General features: G+C 37.3%; 1 protein-coding gene across 2 annotated transcripts in view; it reads left to right on the top strand.

Annotated features, from left to right (window-relative positions):
• Positions 1-19331, top strand: part of esrrb (estrogen-related receptor beta) — a 128326-nt gene that overhangs the window by 56603 nt on the left and 52392 nt on the right. For both annotated transcript variants that reach the window (XM_079853211.1, XM_079853210.1), the window contains exon 2: positions 8991-9412. In XM_079853211.1, the coding sequence (XP_079709337.1) occupies positions 9004-9412 (409 nt within the window). In that variant the 5' untranslated portion in view covers positions 8991-9003. The remainder of the gene's footprint in view (positions 1-8990; positions 9413-19331) is intronic.

Raw genomic sequence — 19331 nt, 5'->3', positions numbered from 1 at the left:
AGAAGAGAAGAGATGCTGCAAGAGGAACTTATTCTGAGTCAAGATTATTAACACAATAATGATGTGCACCGATAAATCATTTACGATAAATCCTACGATATTCCATAAAATCATAAAAATGGTCTGTTTTGATTTCATGGTGTCTTTCCCACTCTAGGGTGTGTTTCCCGAAAGCATCATTATCCAACTATGTCCGCAAGTTCTGTCGTTATCAGCAGTTCAACGAGTCTGTGTTTCCCGAAACCATCGCTCTAACGAACATTCGCAAACAGCATCGCAGAGTTGTGTGTTTGAAAGACAGATCTCGACCTGTTTCTAGTTTGCATGACATGTGGACTCAATAAATCCTTATTTTGAGCCAAATAAGCAATCTGACATTCAGTGCAATCTATATCTTTATTTATAATACATACAAATGTCATTTACGTCTTTTAGTTTGTCAAGAGATTTAAAGCACCATTTATGAAGAGTGCGCATGTGTGAACGTGATCTAGTGCGTAAGAACGAGTCTATGACTGAATCTGGAAATAAAGCAAAATGACTGAGAAAAAATGAGGAATAGTCCTCAGATGCCGTGTCTGTAATTTATTTCAACACATCTAGCATTAATTTGATTTTAAAGAGATTCATTAACAGTAGTTATGACTCCACCACGTGCGTGACACCATTAACCGGCGTGGTTGAACGACACATATAGACAGTATAGTTTGGGGAAACAGTCGTGACGAGCTAGCTGATTTCTTCTTCAGGTGTGTAACAGCACTCAGTTAAACTCCTCTGCGAGATCTTCAGGCGAGCGCGAGTCCAGCGCTGTGGCCCGAGTGCAATTATATTACAGCGGATGAAATTCTGTTAGTATGAGCGACCCGCTGGAACCAGATGATCAGATTACACCCAAACTGAACATGATGCTCAGCATGAATTTAAATGTGTTCAGCGGGAACAAAAGCAGACGTGAGCGGGATCATCCCGAGGAATGAGCTGAAGCTGACGGATATCAACATCAGCATTACAGTCAAATCATCCAGTTCAGTTATAGTTTCACTGGTGCTAATTCAGCAAGGATCCAGAATCGAGTGTTTTCTGGTCGAATCGAGGTTTTCTGCAGCGTTATGAATCCGCTCCTCAACAATTGGCTTTATTGGAGTTCAGTGTGATGAGAGAGAAAGACTGAACCGCACAACATAATGCGAAGGCTATAAATCAATTATTGTGCACACAATAAACACGGCCAAAGAATGATTCCTTTAATGAATCAGTCAAAAACTCTCATGAATCAGAACTCGGTCTAATGACTCACTGAATCGTTGGAAATGAACTGAAATGAAAAAAAAAGAAAGAAGTATACCAACTTAAAGTAAGGTTTATTATATGTATGTGGTTTAATTGGAGTTAAATGTGATGAGAGAGAAAGACTAAACCATACAGAATAACACGAATGCTATAAATCCCTCCAGAAAATCGAGATTATGCGATCGCATAATTCAATGCATAATCAGCCAAAGTCCGCATATTTTTCAAATACGCCGCACCTTCGCCGCATAAATTGCCGATTTCAATCATGATTTCATATGGCAAAAAAAACATATATCTCCGCAGAAAGTTGAAAAATGTTGCGTTTACTTCACACAAGAGCAGCCGTTTCCCCTGTTGCCATGGGAACGTTATGAAGTGATGTCATTATGTGACGTGAACATTCATCAGACCGCAATTTTCGCATAAAATTGCATAAATATCCCACATATTCCATCGCTTTTTTTAAGAAAACGTGCCACATAATCAAGGATTTTTGCCCGCTACAATCACAAAAAAGTAAGTGACAATAAGTGATTCACCAAAGAATGATTCATTTAATGAATCAGTCAAAAACTCTCATGAGTCGGAACTCGGTCTAATGACTCACTGAATCGTTGGAAATGAACTATTAAAAACAAATGTAAAATGTAAAATGCTAAAATGCTAAAAAAAATAAAAAAGAAGTATAACACTTTACAGTAAGGTTTTATTTTTTAACATGAACTAACAAGGAAGGCGTTTTGATGTTTTGGTTTATCGTTTATGGAATCTTTAAAGATTTGCAATTGTTACATGGATTTGGAAACTGAGCCGGAGTCATGCATGTTTATGAACAGTCATATTTAGTGAAATATCAGAGCAGGAGCGTATATGATGGCTCTTTGCTGGAGAGATTCTGCTGAGCGCATGCTTTATATATGAACCCAGAGCCATTCAGACATGTATGCAATTATGCTAAGTGTCCCCTTCACCGTGACCTTTGACCCGGGGTTAAGCTCCCCTTGAAGTTTCTGAATAAAGCCTAAATGGAATTGCCCCGTATGCCACTGTTGAACGAATGAACACAGAAGCTGAGTTTCTCCTGCAGGCCGTCCTTGGAAAGAGGAAATTAGTTCTTAAGCGATTAAACAAACAGATAAAGATAACATATAAAGTTGGCTTCATCTCTACTGTCTGCAAGCGTTTGAGCATTAATATCAGTGTTGGTCACGACTGCAAAACACAGTTTTTGACACAACTGTCAACTGGGAAAATATTGAGAAAAGAATAACTTGAATATTTTTGGTAACACTTTAGTTTAGGGTCCAGTTCTCACTATTAACTAGTTGCATATTACTAGTATATTGGCTGTTTATTAGTATTTATATATGATCATATTCTACATCCCTTAATCACACAAAACCTAAACTTAACAACTACCTTACTAACTATTAATAAGCAGTAATTAGGAGTTTAATGAGGAAAAAGTCATAGTTAATAGTCAGTTAATAGTGAGAATTGGACCCTAAACTAAAGTGTGACTTTTTTTTTTTTTTTACCATTTATTACTATATTTTTATTATATTATAAATTATGGTAACACTTTATGATAAGGTTCCATTAGTTAACATGAGTTAACATGAGTTAATGTATTAACTAACAATGAGCATTACATTTGTTACAGTATTTATTAATCTCTGTTAACATTAGTTAATAAAAACAGCTGTGGTTCATGAAATAATATTAGCAGATGCAACTTTTGGTTTTAATAATGTATTAGTAAATATTTAAATTAACTTTAAGATTAATAAATGCTTTAGAAGTATTTTTCATTGATAGTTCATTTTAACTAATGTAGTCAACTAATGTTAACAAATGAAACCTTACTGTAAAGTACCAAATATATATATATATATAGCCCCATATATATAGCTAGAAAAAATTCTCAATTCTTATATGCATCAACTGTTGTATATATGTTGTTTATATATATATATATATATATATATATACAGTATCAGTCAAAAGTTTGGAAACATTACTATTTTTAATGTTTTTGAAAGAAGTCTCTTATGCTCATCAAGCCTGCAGTTAAAAAAAAAAAAAAAAAAAAAAAAAAAAACAGTAATATTATGAAATATTATTACAATTTAAAATAATGGTTCTCTTTTTTAATATACTTTAAAATGTAATTTATTTTTGTGATGCAAAGCTGAATTGTCATCAGCAAGTACTCCAGTCTTTGGTGTCTTATGATCCTTCAGAAATCATTCTAATATGCTGATTTATGATCAATGTTGGAAACAGTTGTGCTGCTTAATATTTGTTTTATAACCTGAGATACTTTTTTCAGGATTATTTGATGAATAAAAAGTTAAAAAGAACTGTATTTATTTAGAATAGAAATCTTTTGTAACAATATACACTACCGTTCAAAAGTTTGGGAACAATAACTATTTTTTTTTAAAGAAATTAGTACTTTAATTCAACAAGGATGCGTTAAATTGATAAAAGGTGATGGTAACGATTTATATTGTTAGAAATGTTTTTATTTTGAATAAATGCTGTTTTTATGAATAAATGCTGTTAATGTTTTACTCATCAATGAATCCTGAAAAAAGTATTCCAAAAAAATATATTAAACAGCACAACTGTTTCCATCATTGATAATAACTGAGTATCAAATCATCATATTAGAATGATTTCTGAAGGATCATAAGACACCAAAGACTGGAGTACTTGCTGATGAAAATTCAGCTTTGCATCACAAAAATAAATTACATTTTAAAATATATAAAAAAAGAGAACCATTATTTTAAATTGTAATAATATTTCATAATATTACTGTTTTTTTTTTTTTTTTAACTGCAGGCTTGATGAGCATAAGAGACTTCTTTCAAAAACATTAAAAATAGTAATGTTTCCAAACTTTTGACTGGTACTGTATGTATATGAGACGCATTTAAGAATTGAGGAATTTTCCTAGCTATAAATGTATATACAGTGATTAAAAGCACACATCATTGTGATAATGTTTTGTTGTTTTAATGCAATGAATATTTTCATCACATGGAGTCTGAACTGAATCAGCGTGTTCTTCCCGAAAATAAAGTATGGTAGATAAACAGCCGGTGTTAGCTGTCTTCTGAGACAGAGATGTGTTCCTCCGCGAGTCTGATCTGAGTCCTCATGCTCTTCTTCATTCCTACACTTCAACTGCAGCGTTTTACTGGCCGTGACTCTTAGTTTGGGGTTTCTCTGTAATATCCATCAGTGTCCGGGACACAGTCGTCACACTCTCTCTGACAGAGGCCTGTTTTCCACAAGGTCAGTGTTTTAACAAGGAGCTATTTTGTATTATTTATTTCAGCCGTTAACCTTTCTGTGATGTTCCAGAGGTGGAATATACCGCTGAATATACATGACACGAGAGACGGTGAAACGCTGCGATGAGATTTCATTTGACACGCTGACCCCATCTCCACGGCCACGGGAAACCAGCGCGAGAAAATAAGGGTGACCTTCGACCCCTGACCTTGAACCCTGCGTCACCCTCGCATTTACAATTAAATCAGTCAGAGGAGCGGCTGTCTGCCGACTCGGGTTCGTGTCTGCAGCTTCTTATTTACTTATGTTTCTTTAAATGGAGAACTAAAAGCATTGAGAGCATTTGTGTAACTTTAAATAAAATAAACTTTATCTGAAATAAAATATATAAAAATACTTTATTCCAGCTATCTACATTTAAACTTAAAGCTTATTTAACTTAAACTAAAACTGAAAGAAAAATAATAAAAAACTATCGACGTATTTAAAAAAAAAAAAAAAACTAAAACTTTAACTAAAATGAAAATGTAAAAGTAAAAACTAATTCAAATTAAATAAAAAACTTATAATAGTATCTCAATGATACTAAAAGTAATACATACTGATTATTTCACGTACATTTAAGAATCTGTCATATGGAGTTATTACATGTTAAACAAAGGTAAAGCTAAAGAAAACATTTATTATGAATTCATTTAAAAAAATTAAAGGTGATTATAAGATTGAAGATTTTTAAAAACTTTAAAATTAAAATGAGAACAAAAAATAAAAGTAAAAATAATTATATTTCTATTTTATATTTATAGTACATTTACATATATTTTAAAATTAAAATAATAATTCAAAATATGAATAAACTCTCAGTGATATAGTATAAAACAGCGCTGGTGGTCAGTATAATGGTCAGAGTTGATTTGTATGGGATGAAGGGAAGCTTCGGTTTATTAATGCTGGCGTGACCCCTGAAACAGATGTGTGTGACCCCATCATGACCCCGTCGTGACCCCTGAAACAGATGTGTGTGACCCCATCGTGACCCCTGAAACAGATGTGTGTGACCCCATCATGACCCCGTCGTGACCCCTGAAACAGATGTGTGTGACCCCATCGTGTGACCCCGTCGTGACCCCTGAAACAGATGTGTGTGACCCCATCGTGTGACCCCGTCGTGACCCCTGAAACAGATGTGTGTGTGACCCCATCGTGTGACCCCGTCGTGACCCCTGAAACAGATGTGTGTGTGACCCCATCGTGTGACCCCGTCGTGACCCCTGAAACAGATGTGTGTGACCTTATTGTGACCCATGAAACAGATGTGTGTGACCCTGTTGTGACCCCTGAAACAGCTGTGTGTGTGTGTGACCCCGTCGTGACCCCTGAAACAGATGTGTGTGACCCCGTCGTGTGACCCCGTCGTGACCCCTGAAACAGCTGTGTGTGTGACCCCGTCGTGTAACCCCGTCATGACCCCTGAAACCCCGTGTGTGTGTGTGTGTGTGTGTGTGTGTGTGTGTTAGACCAGTGCTGCCTGTACACTGTGAGATTCGAGAGGTTTTCTGTGAACACTTTACTTGAAGCCTTTATGTTTAATGTATGATAGAAGTATTTTAATGCATTTTAATGAATAATTGTAGCCCACAGTTATAATACATTATAATGCTATTACAATAATCGTTACACCTTTAGAAATACTCCATTTAAACACATGATGAACAACAGATTCCAGATGCAACAAGGAATCTGTTCATTTTAACTTTGGTTACAATTATTTATGAAAAGATATAATGCATTACAATGCAGATTATGAAAATATCTACATCTACGTAAAGGCTTCAAGTGTTGCCGAACTTGCTTCTGATTGTTGTGGCTTTAAATAATTGATTTTTCTGCAACTGTTCTCTGATATTGTTGTGCCGTTTGTCCCAGGATTGGACTGAATATTCACTGAACGACAGCAGCAGTTTGATCGCTCTCCGTTCATCATCTTCATTAGCTGATAACGCTTTATTTTTTCCTCAAATTAAAATTTAATGCAGATTATATTATTTTTTGAATCAGGACCATATTCAAAATGAATATTCTTTCATAGGATCGCACATTGGATCATATTTTAATCGCAATCACGATTTCTCAATTAATTCAACATAATCATATGCAGTATTGGCCCACTGGTTATTTATCCCGGAAATATTGTTATTATTTGTCATTTCTGTTCTCTTGCATTGGTGACATACCTATATATGCTTATCAGAAATCAGGAGTTCAACTATAATGTTTGAGGTTGTTGTTGCGGAATAAATCTGTGTTATAATAGAAAAAGCTGTAGCACTTTATTTTACAGTCCTGTTCTGCATTTACATACTACAGTACATACTTATTACAGTAATTACAGTAATTACTAAACCCATGCGGTGGCCTTATATTACCCAGTATTATCTGATGTAAGAACACTGTAAGAGCATGCAAGTGCAACCAGAAAAACATATTTTGAAATTATCGGAATTAATATTAGTCACTGTTTTTTCTTTTTGAAAAAGCTTTATGCAGTTTTCATAATGCGGAGAGTAAATCTATATTATGAAAACTCTTATGTTAATATTTTTTATTGTATATTATACTTAAATATAATAAATCAGGAAACTAGACAATAAACCCTGCATTTGAATTGACATTCCCTTGATTCATGCTTACGTGAAAGTGTAATAATATAAAAATACATTTCTAAAATGACAACAGTTATGATTAAAGGCTAGGCATGCACCGATACAGAACTTTTGGCCGATACCAATAATTCTTATATATATAACTGATATATTGGCTGATGAATCTAAATTTTATAATTTTTGAGAGCCTGATTACAAAAACAAAAGTCTCACCATTAAAACCATGTCCCAAACACACAATTACAATGTTCTCATTACTGAACGTTACTGTATTTTCTTTTTTTTAAAGTGATTTCAATCATATTTCAAGCAGTTCGAAACCCTCATGTTGAACAGTGCGCGTCTGAAGTGTCTCAGCTGAAGGAAATAATACATTATTTATCAGCTTTAATATATCGGACAAATTGTATTATCAGACCGATAACATAAAAAAATTGACATATATCGGTCAATACCGATATGGTGGCCGATATATAGTGCATCCCTATTAAAGGCCATTCACACAATGAATAATAACGATAAAGATGAAAATAACAGTATCAGTGTCCACAACAACGCAAAATATCGTTCTGTTTTTTATTATAAGTGCATTCAAGTTTTGTTGTCTGCCACTTTAAATGCATGAGCTCTTTCATTTCTGACTCTGATTGGCTGTCTGTGTTTTTATCGTTCATCACCTGAAAAAAAAAAAATTCTGAAAGGGATTCGCTCCTCTATTGTTATAGTTGTGGTGTGAACTTCACTATTCTCATAGAATTAGAGAGTGCCCGGACAGTCAAGTCACCTTTATTTTACACATGGACTCCACACGTACCAGATGTGGGCCGACACTATATTGATGTCTGGGATCATTATAGTGCCAAAATAATCCCGTTTAACCATCATCGTTCACGGGTCCGTTTCCCGTACAACTACGTAACTCGCTGCTTAATTACCATAGTATGATACATCGTTGAATAAATTAACTAGCTAATCACGACTGTTTCCCGAAATCATATTGTCACAAATGTGTCGTTCAACCACGTTGGTTAATGTTGTTATTACGTGGTGGAGTAATAACTTCTTTTAATGAATCTCTTTAAAATCAAATTAATGCTAGATGTGTTGATATAAATTACGGACACGGCATCTGAGGACTATTCCTCATTTTTCTCAGTTATTTTGCTTTATTTCCAGATTCAGTCATAGACTCGTTCTTACACACTAGATCACGTTCACACATGCGCACTCTTCAGAAACGGTGCTTTAAATCTCTTGACAAACTAAAAGATGTAAATTACATTTGTATGTATTCTAATTAAAGATATAGATTGCACTGAATGTCAGCTTGCTTATTTGGCTCAAGATCAGGATTTATTGAGTCCACATGTCATGCAAACTAGAAACAGGTCGAGATCTGTCGCTCCAAACACACAACTCTGCGATGCTGTTTGCGAATGTTCGTTAGAACTATAGTTTCAGGAAACACTGACTCATTAAACTGATAACGACAGAACTTGTGACCATAGTTGGCTAACGATGATTTAGTGTTGGTACACGTGGGTTCACACGGCCCGGATGTGGGCCGGATCTGGGCCGACAATATGTTGCTGTCTGGGCGCTCTATGAATTGGATTTTGTTGTCACTGCTGACGGCTTGTTTACTGAAACTGATCTGGCGTCACACTTGTGTTTTTGCTCGCTGGCCGCCCCCTTCTCACGTGTGTGTGTGTGTGTGTCCTCCAGGCTGCTGACCAGGATGGCCGCTGAGGAGCGGCACATGACGTCCAGCTGTGGCTCCTACATTAAGACTGAGCCCTCCAGTCCGTCGTCTCTGGTGGACACGGCGAGCCACCCCAGTCCCGGCGCGCACTCGGACGCTAGCGGCGGCTACGCCAGCGCCATCAACAGCCACTCCAACGGCCTGGACTCTCCGCCCATGTTCACGGCAGGCGGGCCGCTGGGCGCGGGGGGGAGCGCCTGCCGAAAGCGATACGAGGACTGTTCCAGCTCGCTGCTCGACGACCCCGCCTCCATCAAGTGCGAGTACATGCTCAACTCCATCCCTAAACGCCTGTGCCTGGTGTGCGGAGACATCGCGTCCGGGTATCACTACGGCGTGGCCTCCTGCGAAGCCTGCAAGGCCTTCTTCAAGAGAACAATACAAGGTAGGCCATCATATGCGCTCTTTGCTGTGTGTAAATTCACCCTTCACTGGGAGTTTGATTGACAGACTATCTGACCAATCATAATCTGCAGAATCGGCCATTTTTGTTAATTTCTGTCATTTTTCTCACAATTCTGACTTTATAATATGCAGTTGTCCGTTTATATCTCACAATTGCGACTTTATATCACACAATTCTGACTTTATAACACACAATTGTGAGTTTATATCTCACAATTGCAACTTTATATCACACAATTCTGACTTTTTAAAACGCAATTGTGAGTTTGTATCTCACAATTCTGACTTTATAACACGCAATTGCAACTTTACATCACGCAATTCTGAGTTTATAACTCAGGGCTCTGTCTTAATTGCGTCAAAGCAGTCTGAAAAGTTAGTAGATTAACGTCGGTGGATTTGAACTGTGTACTGACGTCTTTCCACGTTTGAAACAACATTCCTTCTGATGTTCATTCATGTTTATTTGAGATGATCGGTTGACGAGGAGCTTTAACTGAGGCAGCGATCTGTTACGACACATTAAAGAGCCACAAAACCGTATTTATTGTTTAAATGTCTTTAAAAAATGACCAAATTTGAAAGTTGAGACTTTGTTTCACATCAAAAGTAAGCTGGTCTGTCCTGTGTGTCAGCGTTGTCAGTCTCTTTGCTCCGCAATGTATTTTTCACTGCGTGAGAACATGATACAGTAACTAAAGGGGGCGGGTCTTTGCAAACGGTCAATTATGATGAGAAGTCAAACTAATATTTCACTATGAACTGAAACGATGAGAAACGATGAACCGTGGATGGCCAGTTGTTAATAAAAAGACGATGCTGTTATTGATGTATCATCATGACATGGTCGTGGTAATGTATGGTGTGGCGCCAGCGGTGGCGTTCTAGTAATCAATCCATTTGATCGCCTATACGAGGTTTACTGTTACAGAGACATATGATCAGATGACCACACTGACCAGAGCGGATGAAATAGCCGTCTCTCCTCACTACAGCACAGTAGGAGTGGACAAACCAAAGCAGATCTTGACTAATGGTACTGATGGTTTAAAGAGGTCCTATAATGCCCTTTTCACAAGATGTAAAATAAGTCTCTGATGTCCCCAGAGTGTGTGTGTGAAGTTTTAGCTCAAAATACCCCACAGATATTTTTATATTGTATGTTAAAATTGTCACTTTTTGAGGGTGAGCAAAAACACACCATTTTAGTGTCTGTCCCTTTAAATGCAAATGAGCTGCAGCTCCCGGCACAGGGGGCGGAGCTTCAAGAGCTTGTGTCCTTTTACCTCACACACACATGCACAGAAACGAATAGCCTTTTATGTTCAAACCGGAGTCAGACGATGATGGAGAGACTCTAGAAGAAGTGACAACATGTAGAAGCAACAGGACATTTCTGAATGATTAGTTGATGAACTTAGCATATTGATTAGCATATTCTGTCATGATAATCTATAAATCGTGTTCAGGGGGCGGGGTTTATGTAAATTGTAGCGTTTGTGATGTCACTAACCCGGGAGGAATGTGGTGTAGTCTCTACCAGCCGTTTGTTGTAGTCCTTAAAAGCAATTTATTTAAAAGTAAATATCTCCCTTTGCTTTGAACTTTGAGCGTTGTAACTTTGCAGATGTTGTTTATGATCAAACAGCAACATTACACACTAACTAAAGTTAGAAAAGTCAAATCATAATCAGCCACCCCTTTAAGTTCTGCTCCATATTGTGTCTTAATTTGGACCTATTATACAGAAAGAGACCATTTGACTGACATGTAAAGCACTGTAAAGGCCCGTTCACACCAAGAACTATAGCTATAAAGAAAACTATATTGATAACTTTATTAGTATCTACACCAGTGGACGATATCGATCTGTTTATTCTATGCATGCGCTGCAGTTTTGTCGTCTGTTGCTTTAAATGCTCGAGCTCTTTAAAGCAGGATGGATTCTGATTGGCTGCCGATGCTGTTGGGAAAAGAAATTTGTGAAAATGATTTTTAGAGCTATATCTTTATCTTTATAGTTATTGAAGTTACTGAAACAATAACATTAAAAATAAAATTAAAATGGAAAATATAAAAGTAAAAACTAATTCAAACTGTTTATAAAAACTATAATAGTATCTCAATGCTAAAGTAACACTGCGCCAAAATGGATGGATGGAAGTTTTACTTGCTACTAAAACAAAACTTTGTTGTGAAAATTATTTTTAGAGCTATTTCTTTATCATTATAGTTATTGTCCTTGTTGTGAACGGGTCTTTAGGCTTGTTTTCACATGCAGTTTAGAGGCAGGTTTACCAAAATACCGAAGACTAGATTCAGGTTTTACCAAAACAAGAAAACAATCAGACGCTAGCATGGAGGTTTCTGCGAACGGCTGTATAATAACATGTCAAATGTAGCAGAAATGTGCGTCGACTCTGAAATCCAGTCTCTACACAGCAGGGCTATTATAGTTTACTAAAACACAAGCCTTAAAAAAAACGTTGTTTGAAATAAAATAAATGTTAACCGAAATAAAATTATATATATATATATATATATATATATATATATATATATATATATATATATACACAGTATATATATATATATATATATATATAAACATTTGAAACTTTTTCATTTAATTTCAGATAAATAAAACTAAAACGGAAATAAAGATTAATCAAATCTATAGATTTACTTCTATATAATTACAAAATAACACAACAAATTTACTGCAACAATAACTAAAATTAAAATGGAAAATATAAAAGTGAAAACTTATTCAAATTATTTAAAAACTATATCTCAATGCTAAAGTAACACTGCGCCAAAATGGATGGATGGATGTTTTACTTGCTACTAAAAGTTGAAGAGGGAAAACTGAACAGACATGTTTCAAGTTGTTCCTGAGGATGAATATGTGTGTTCTGTGTCGGTGTGTGAGTGTGCAGAGTGTGTGTGACTGTAATGCAGAGGTTTCTGTCGTGAGTCGAGATGTTCAGGGTCACAACAGACGAGCAGCATCACAGAGTCAGAGTGAAGAGGAGTGTGTGTGTGTGTCAGAGAGATACAGTGAGAGAGATGCTGAACAACAGCAGTCACACTGCTCTGATATCATAAACCTTTTGTATTTTATTGCATTTAATTGCATTAAAAACTCACATTTCCCAATGCTCACATTAAAACGAATGTAATGTAAATGTGTCTGACACACATGCAAGTATTTGAAGTTTAACCTCATGATCTCCTCAGTCCTTCTGTCTCTGACTGATAGTTTAGACTGTTTTATCAAGTAAAAGTCTTTCAGTATAATTGTACAAGCGTCCTCCTTCAGCTCGAGCTTCACGAGTCTTTCTGTGTCAAATCTGCCCTGATTTATCAAGGAAACGCAAGAATAACTTTGATATTGTTAGTAATATTTCAACTGGACTGAAGCAGCTTCGCTTTACTTGATTATCATTCATCATTTATTATAAAAATCATGCATATCAAATATGATCATCAGGCTTTTGAGGAAGGTTTATGTGTTCATCTCTCAATCATCATTATATTGCATTGCATTATATGATTTAAAACTACAGAGATTTGATCATAAAACTAAGCATTTAAATATCATCTTACTAGACATTATTGGCAGATATGGATATTTATATGCATTTTATGTAAGTATCTGCTATACTGTTATAAAGATCTCATTGATCACAAGCATCAGAATTTCATCTTTTTGTCATATTAATATCAGCATCTGCAGCAAATTGCATATTTGTGCTCAGTTTGGGCCTGTGAATAAAACTGAGCTGTTTTTCCTTCATAAACGCCTATTGCATCAAATATGATACGCAACAAAACTTGCAAACTTTTCTTTTAGACTTTGTCTAAAGGTTCAATAAACTGTCCCATAACTTCACACACATGTTTAAAGCCCTACTGTATGTACTCATCTTCAGCATGAATTATGTCTCCTCTGATTCACTGAGAATTCAGTGACAAAAACACGAGATCGCTCCATAAATCCCCAAACCCTCACGCCGTCAGGTGTTTAAACACTCGCGTTCAGGACCGCTTGTATCGGCTTTAAACAGTCTATGTACCTTTTGTGAAGCAAACAATCACGACTCGTCCAAAAACGCTGCTATTTGCGCTCACTGTTGACGAAACGCGCGCGGCAGACCTCAAGTCACATATTTAGAGTCGGGCTTAAAAAACACAGCGTTTGTGACAAGACACTCGAACGAACGAGCAGAACTAAGAAGAGGAGAGTTACACGAAAAGAAAGAAAGAAAGAAAGAAAGCATCTTTGTATTGTCAGATGGCGATTCCCCCCCTCTATCGCTGTGCTGTTCCTCTTGGAGCGCTGCCTGTAATGGAGCTAATCTAGAGCCGTTTGTCCGAGCCACAGGAGTTTTGTCAATAACAATCAGCGTTCAGCAGGAGTAATTAAGGCCGAGGCTTTTCATTATGCCGGGGGGAGGGGCTTGTCTCCGGGGACGACCGGCGCAATTAGAAACGCAGGCACGCGTCGCCGGGTAATTTCAGGAAGGAGGGGAAGAAACAGAGGACTTTCTTTAGATTGAAGAGGGACTGGTTTTTGTCTCGTGCAAGAGCCGGACGACTAATGGCATAATAAGCAGACGAAAGGCTCGGGAAGAACGAGGGAGGATTTTAGGCAGGGCAGGTTGAGACAACGAGAGGAGGAAGAATAGGGCAGACGTTGAGCTTTTGACAGAAGAAGACAAGTAAAGAGGCATGAGAGATGTGGATTAGATGTGATTAAGTGAGTAAATAACAGGGCTGAGGGTTTCCATGATCCAACAGACATTCGGTCTGAACGGGACAGATATATAACAGGAAAAGTTCAGAAAAACTCTATAAATAAGTTTGGTGACACTTTACGCTAAACCAGCTAACGAAAATATGTTCTAAGAAGATTTTTCTAACTGAATGTTCTCGGAACGTTCATTAAATGTTGTTTTTTAAATGTCTTGGTTAAACAGACGTTTAGGGAACGTTCCGTTTCATCATTATCGGAATGTTACATTTGAGTGTTCGCTGAACGCTTTGAAACAAGTAGTAACATTTAAAAAAATGTTAGATGAACATCCAACTAAAATGTTTTTTTCTTTTTTTGCTAACGTTTATTAAAGCCAAAATAACTTTGAACGAACGTTCTGTTAAAGGGGGGGGTGAAATGCTCATTTTCACTCAATCTCCTGTTAATCTTGAGTACCTATAGAGTAATATTGCATCCTTCATATCTCCAAAAAGTATTTTGTTTTATTAAATTTTTAACATAAAGATAGGCTGTACCGAGTCTTTCCGGAAAAAACCGAGCGGCTGGGGGCGGGCCGTGTGGGCGAAGCTTAGCTGTGCTAACGCGCCAAGCTAGTGACAACACACAGAGACATTTGTTCAACAAACAGTTTTACTCACCGTCCGGTTCCAACGCACGACCGCGAACCTTTATCATTGTGACTGCTCGATCCTTAAGCATTAGACGATCTGCAAATCCATCGATATGGGCTTTGTTTATAAAACAATCATCGTCGAAATGCAGGGAACAACAGTCTTACACAACTCCGTTTATGCTCAGGAAAACAAACTCCATCCACGGGTTCCTTAATGCTGGGTTCTTTGGGAATCTGTGCAGGGTTGTCTTGCCCTGGCAACCAAAAACACACTTCTTTGGTGACATTGACTTCCCAAAAGCCGGGCAGGGCGCTTTGATGGCGAACTGCTTTCACTCTCTTGCTCTGTTCTACGAGTGCGCGCGCGGCCGCGATCTTACCGGAGAAGTGCCCTTAGGACCCGTATAAGGAAATTCCGCCCTATCTTACGTAAGACAGAGCCATACTCGAAAAAAACTTTCCGAAACTTGTGACAAACCGGAAGGAGTATTTTTGGAACAAAAATACTCCTTCAAACGTACAACTTAGTTTTTGAAACTTTGTCCATGTTTAGCATGGGAATCCAACTCTTTACCAGTGTAAAAAACTAGCATTTCACCCCCCCTTTAACGTTACTGGAAGAACGTTTGATCATAACTTTCCCTGTTAGCTGGTAAGGTTTCTATAAGTTAACATTAGTTAAAGTTCCCCAGTAGTCAATACTTTTTTTCCCTTAAAACTCACCTTTGATCACCAAAAAGACATTTAAACGTTTTTTTTTTTTCTTTTTCTTGAAAATGTCTTAAAATATATTTTAATTTATTTTAAGCGATTTCAAAGCGTGTTTTTGAGACTGTCTTTGGTTCACTGCAGTTTTAAGGAGGAAATACTCAGCAATGGTGTCGACTTATGAATTTACACATGGGTTGTCTTAAAGCATATTAAAGTTGTGGGTTAATGCCCTTTTCACATTCCCCAGAGTGTGTATGTGAAGTTTTAGCTCAAAATACCCCACAGATATTTTTATATAGCATGTTAAAATTGTCACTTCTGAATGGTTAGTTGATGAATTTATGTAGCTTATGTGTGTCTATCTTCTAGTCATTGATTAGCATTCTGTCTTGATAATCTATAAATCGTGTTCTGGGGGCGGGGTTTATGTAAATTTTAGGGTTTGTGATGTCACTAACCCGGGAGGAAGCTCATGTAGTCTCTACCAGCCGTTTGTTTTAGTCCTTAAAAAACTATTTCTGTAAAAGCAAATCTCTTAACTTTGCAGATGTTGTTTATGCTCAAACAGCAACATTACATACTAACTAAAGTTAGAAAAGTCAAATCATAATCAGCCACCCCTTTAAACAACATATAAGCAACATTGAAAACTGGATTTTCACCACAGGGGGACTTTAAATTAATAAATTAATATGAACTAACAATAAAAACACTTCTGAAGGATTGATTAATCTCAGTTAAAGGAGCTGTATGTAAGAAATGTATTTCAATTAATCATAAAATGGCCCTGATATGTCAATAGACATTAAGAAATCATGTTCATTTCAAATACTTATATCGCTGACAACAGTAGTACGGCCAGGATATTGTCATTTAAAAAGTGAAGTTGCAGCCCTCAACTGATGTTGATGTTGTCATCTTGTGTTTTGGCCTGAAGCCCCACCCTCCACCTATCTACCAATCACGAAGTCAGAAGTGTTTCGGCATCCGGGTTGCCAGCTCTGCTGCTCTTTCCACAGCTGCAGCTCCTTGTAGCAGCCTATGTTCCTGCTGGATCCTGCAGCATATCTGGCAACCTCGAGTCAGGGGGGAGGGGGAGCGGATACACTGCTCTACAGTAATTTGAAAGTGATTGCAGTACCAGTTTTGGCCACAATCTTACATACAGCTCCTTTAATGTTAATTAATTTATTAATAAAATCAAAAGTTGTATCTGTTAACATTATTTAATGCACCTGAGCTAACATGAACAGTTGTATGTTTGATGAATAAATACTTTAACAAATGTATTGCTCATTGTTAGTTGTAATGCAACTAATGGGACCTTTATTGTAAGTCTTACCATATATTCTGTATGCTATAAGGTACAGTAAAGATGGAAATAAAGTACTAAAAACTATCTCAAACATACTAATACTAGAGTTGATAGAAACGGTGAAATCATGAAGTCTGAATTCCTTATGATTCTCATCACTAAAACATAAAAAGGTGAACTGAATCAGTTTTAGTCCTTATAGTGATACAACAATAATTACAAATGTAACAAGTCCTTCATTTCTTTCAAAGCAGCCAAGTGTTTATCATTCTGTGAACTTTAGTGCTATTTTGCATTTGAATAGTTGTTTGCATGCACATTCTTAACCCGATTATGCAGACAGCGCATGTGGTCGTGTAAACGAGTTAACCTGTTTCCCTTTCTCAGGGTAAAGTCATAAGCAGCTTAAGCAGAAACCGATAAATGTTGCCCAATACGTAGATTCCGCCTGCTATATCAGCAAAGCATCTTTACTGCGGATTCAAGCTGTGGAGCAAATCTTGAGAACGCAATTTACTTGTGTTTCAAGTGTAAACCCTTTAGTGACTTACAGATGTTGGCAAATCACATTTATATAGAATATGGAATTCTTGGAATATCTAGGTACATTCATAATAAATGAGATTAATGCTCTCATGAAAGTTTAATTCTGGTTCTGGACAGAAAGATGATTTGTAGACTGTTTCTGAAGTGGTGAAAATGTTTTACATTTTACAATTTAGAAGCTGGAATCAGTGTCTATCTAAAGATAAAACTGGATGCGTACACTTTCTGTACAGGCACATGCATACAGAGACTAACAAGAGCAGGGTGGTTAGTGTTAGGGTTTGCTTTGTCATTAGTCACTTTTGCTTCGTTTATTTTGACCTTCAACCAAAAAATGCCTTTTAAAGCAACCAGTGTTGGGGAAATTACTTTGAAAAGTAATGCATTACAACAGGGCTCGACATTAACGCTTGTCCGCTTGTCCGGGGCAAGTGGATTTATTGAATGGACAAGTAAAAGAGAATTTTATCCTGATTAGAAAGTCAATAACAAAAACAACAACAACAACAACAACAAAATAACTAGGGAATCACAAAAACGAGAGAATGATTCTGATATTTATTACATTTATTTTAAGTTGCAATCTATAGTGGACGATAAATGTATTACCGCCGCCGCCGCCACCTACTGGCGGTTTAGAGTTATCTTTAAAAGCATCATTCTTTCCAACGTTTCTTGTTTGTATATTTTAAACAATCTCATAACATTGCATTAACATTTACATTACACTAATTTTTTTGGTGTAAATGATTTAATTTGATCAGCCCTATAGTGTCTCATTGTTCTTAATAATTTAATTTATTGATCAAATTCAGGAATTTAAAATGAAAGATGAAGCATACATTTAATAAGATTAGGGGAGTGCCCTTTAAAGGTCCAGATATTACAATATGCAGATTTAAATATCAATATATCAAAGTTGATTGAACACTGATGAGAATATTGCTTCAGAATAAAAGAATAAAAAAAAAAAAAAAAAAAGTGTTCTGGATAACGGAAGAATAGATGCAGGAGAAAAAAGTTCAACACTTTTCCAATGAAAACAAAAAAATCTATAGTCATGTTTGCTTATGGTTTACCTGAATCATCGAAGGTCAGAAGCAAGTACATTGGTCAATAAAGTGAGATTAAATGCATAAATATCTATCTATCTATCTATGTCTGTCAAGTAATGCATTACTTTACTAGTTATATGAAAAAGTAATCTGATACTTGTAATGAGTTACACACAACACTGAAAGCAACACGTGGTGACAGTTCCCTCAGTCAAAGCTGTTCATGTCATCTCCGCTCAGCATCCGTTCAAGACCACCGTCACCCCATACACACCCGTGACCCATACACACCCGTGACCCATACACTCATGTGACCCAAACACACCCGTGACCCATACACACCCGTGACCCATACACTCCGGTAACCCAAACACACCCGTGACCCAAACACACCCGTGACCCAAACACACCCGTGACTCAAACACACCCGTGACCCAAACACACCCGTGACCCAAACACACCCGTGACCCATACACACCCGTGACCCAAACACACCCGTGACCCAAACACACCCGTGACCCATACACACCCGTGACCCATACACACCCGTGACCCATACACACCCGTGACCCAAACACACCCGTGACCCATACACACCCGTGACCCATACACACCCGTGACCCAAACACACCCGTGACCCATACACACCCGTGACCCATACACACCCGTGACCCAAACGCACTTGTGACCCAAACGCACTTGTGACCCAAACACACCCGTGACCCAAACACACCCGTGACCCATACAGACCCGTGACCCATACACACCCGTGACCCAAACGCACCCGTGACCCATACACACCCGTGACCCAAACGCACCCGTGACCCATACGCACCCGTGACCCAAACGCACCCGTGACCCATACGCACCCGTGACCCA

The sequence above is a fragment of the Squalius cephalus genome (assembly GCF_949319135.1).
Source record: "Squalius cephalus genome assembly, chromosome: 20".
Classification (NCBI taxonomy): Eukaryota; Metazoa; Chordata; class Actinopteri; order Cypriniformes; family Leuciscidae; genus Squalius; species Squalius cephalus.
This window is presented reverse-complemented; position numbering and strand designations above follow the sequence as displayed.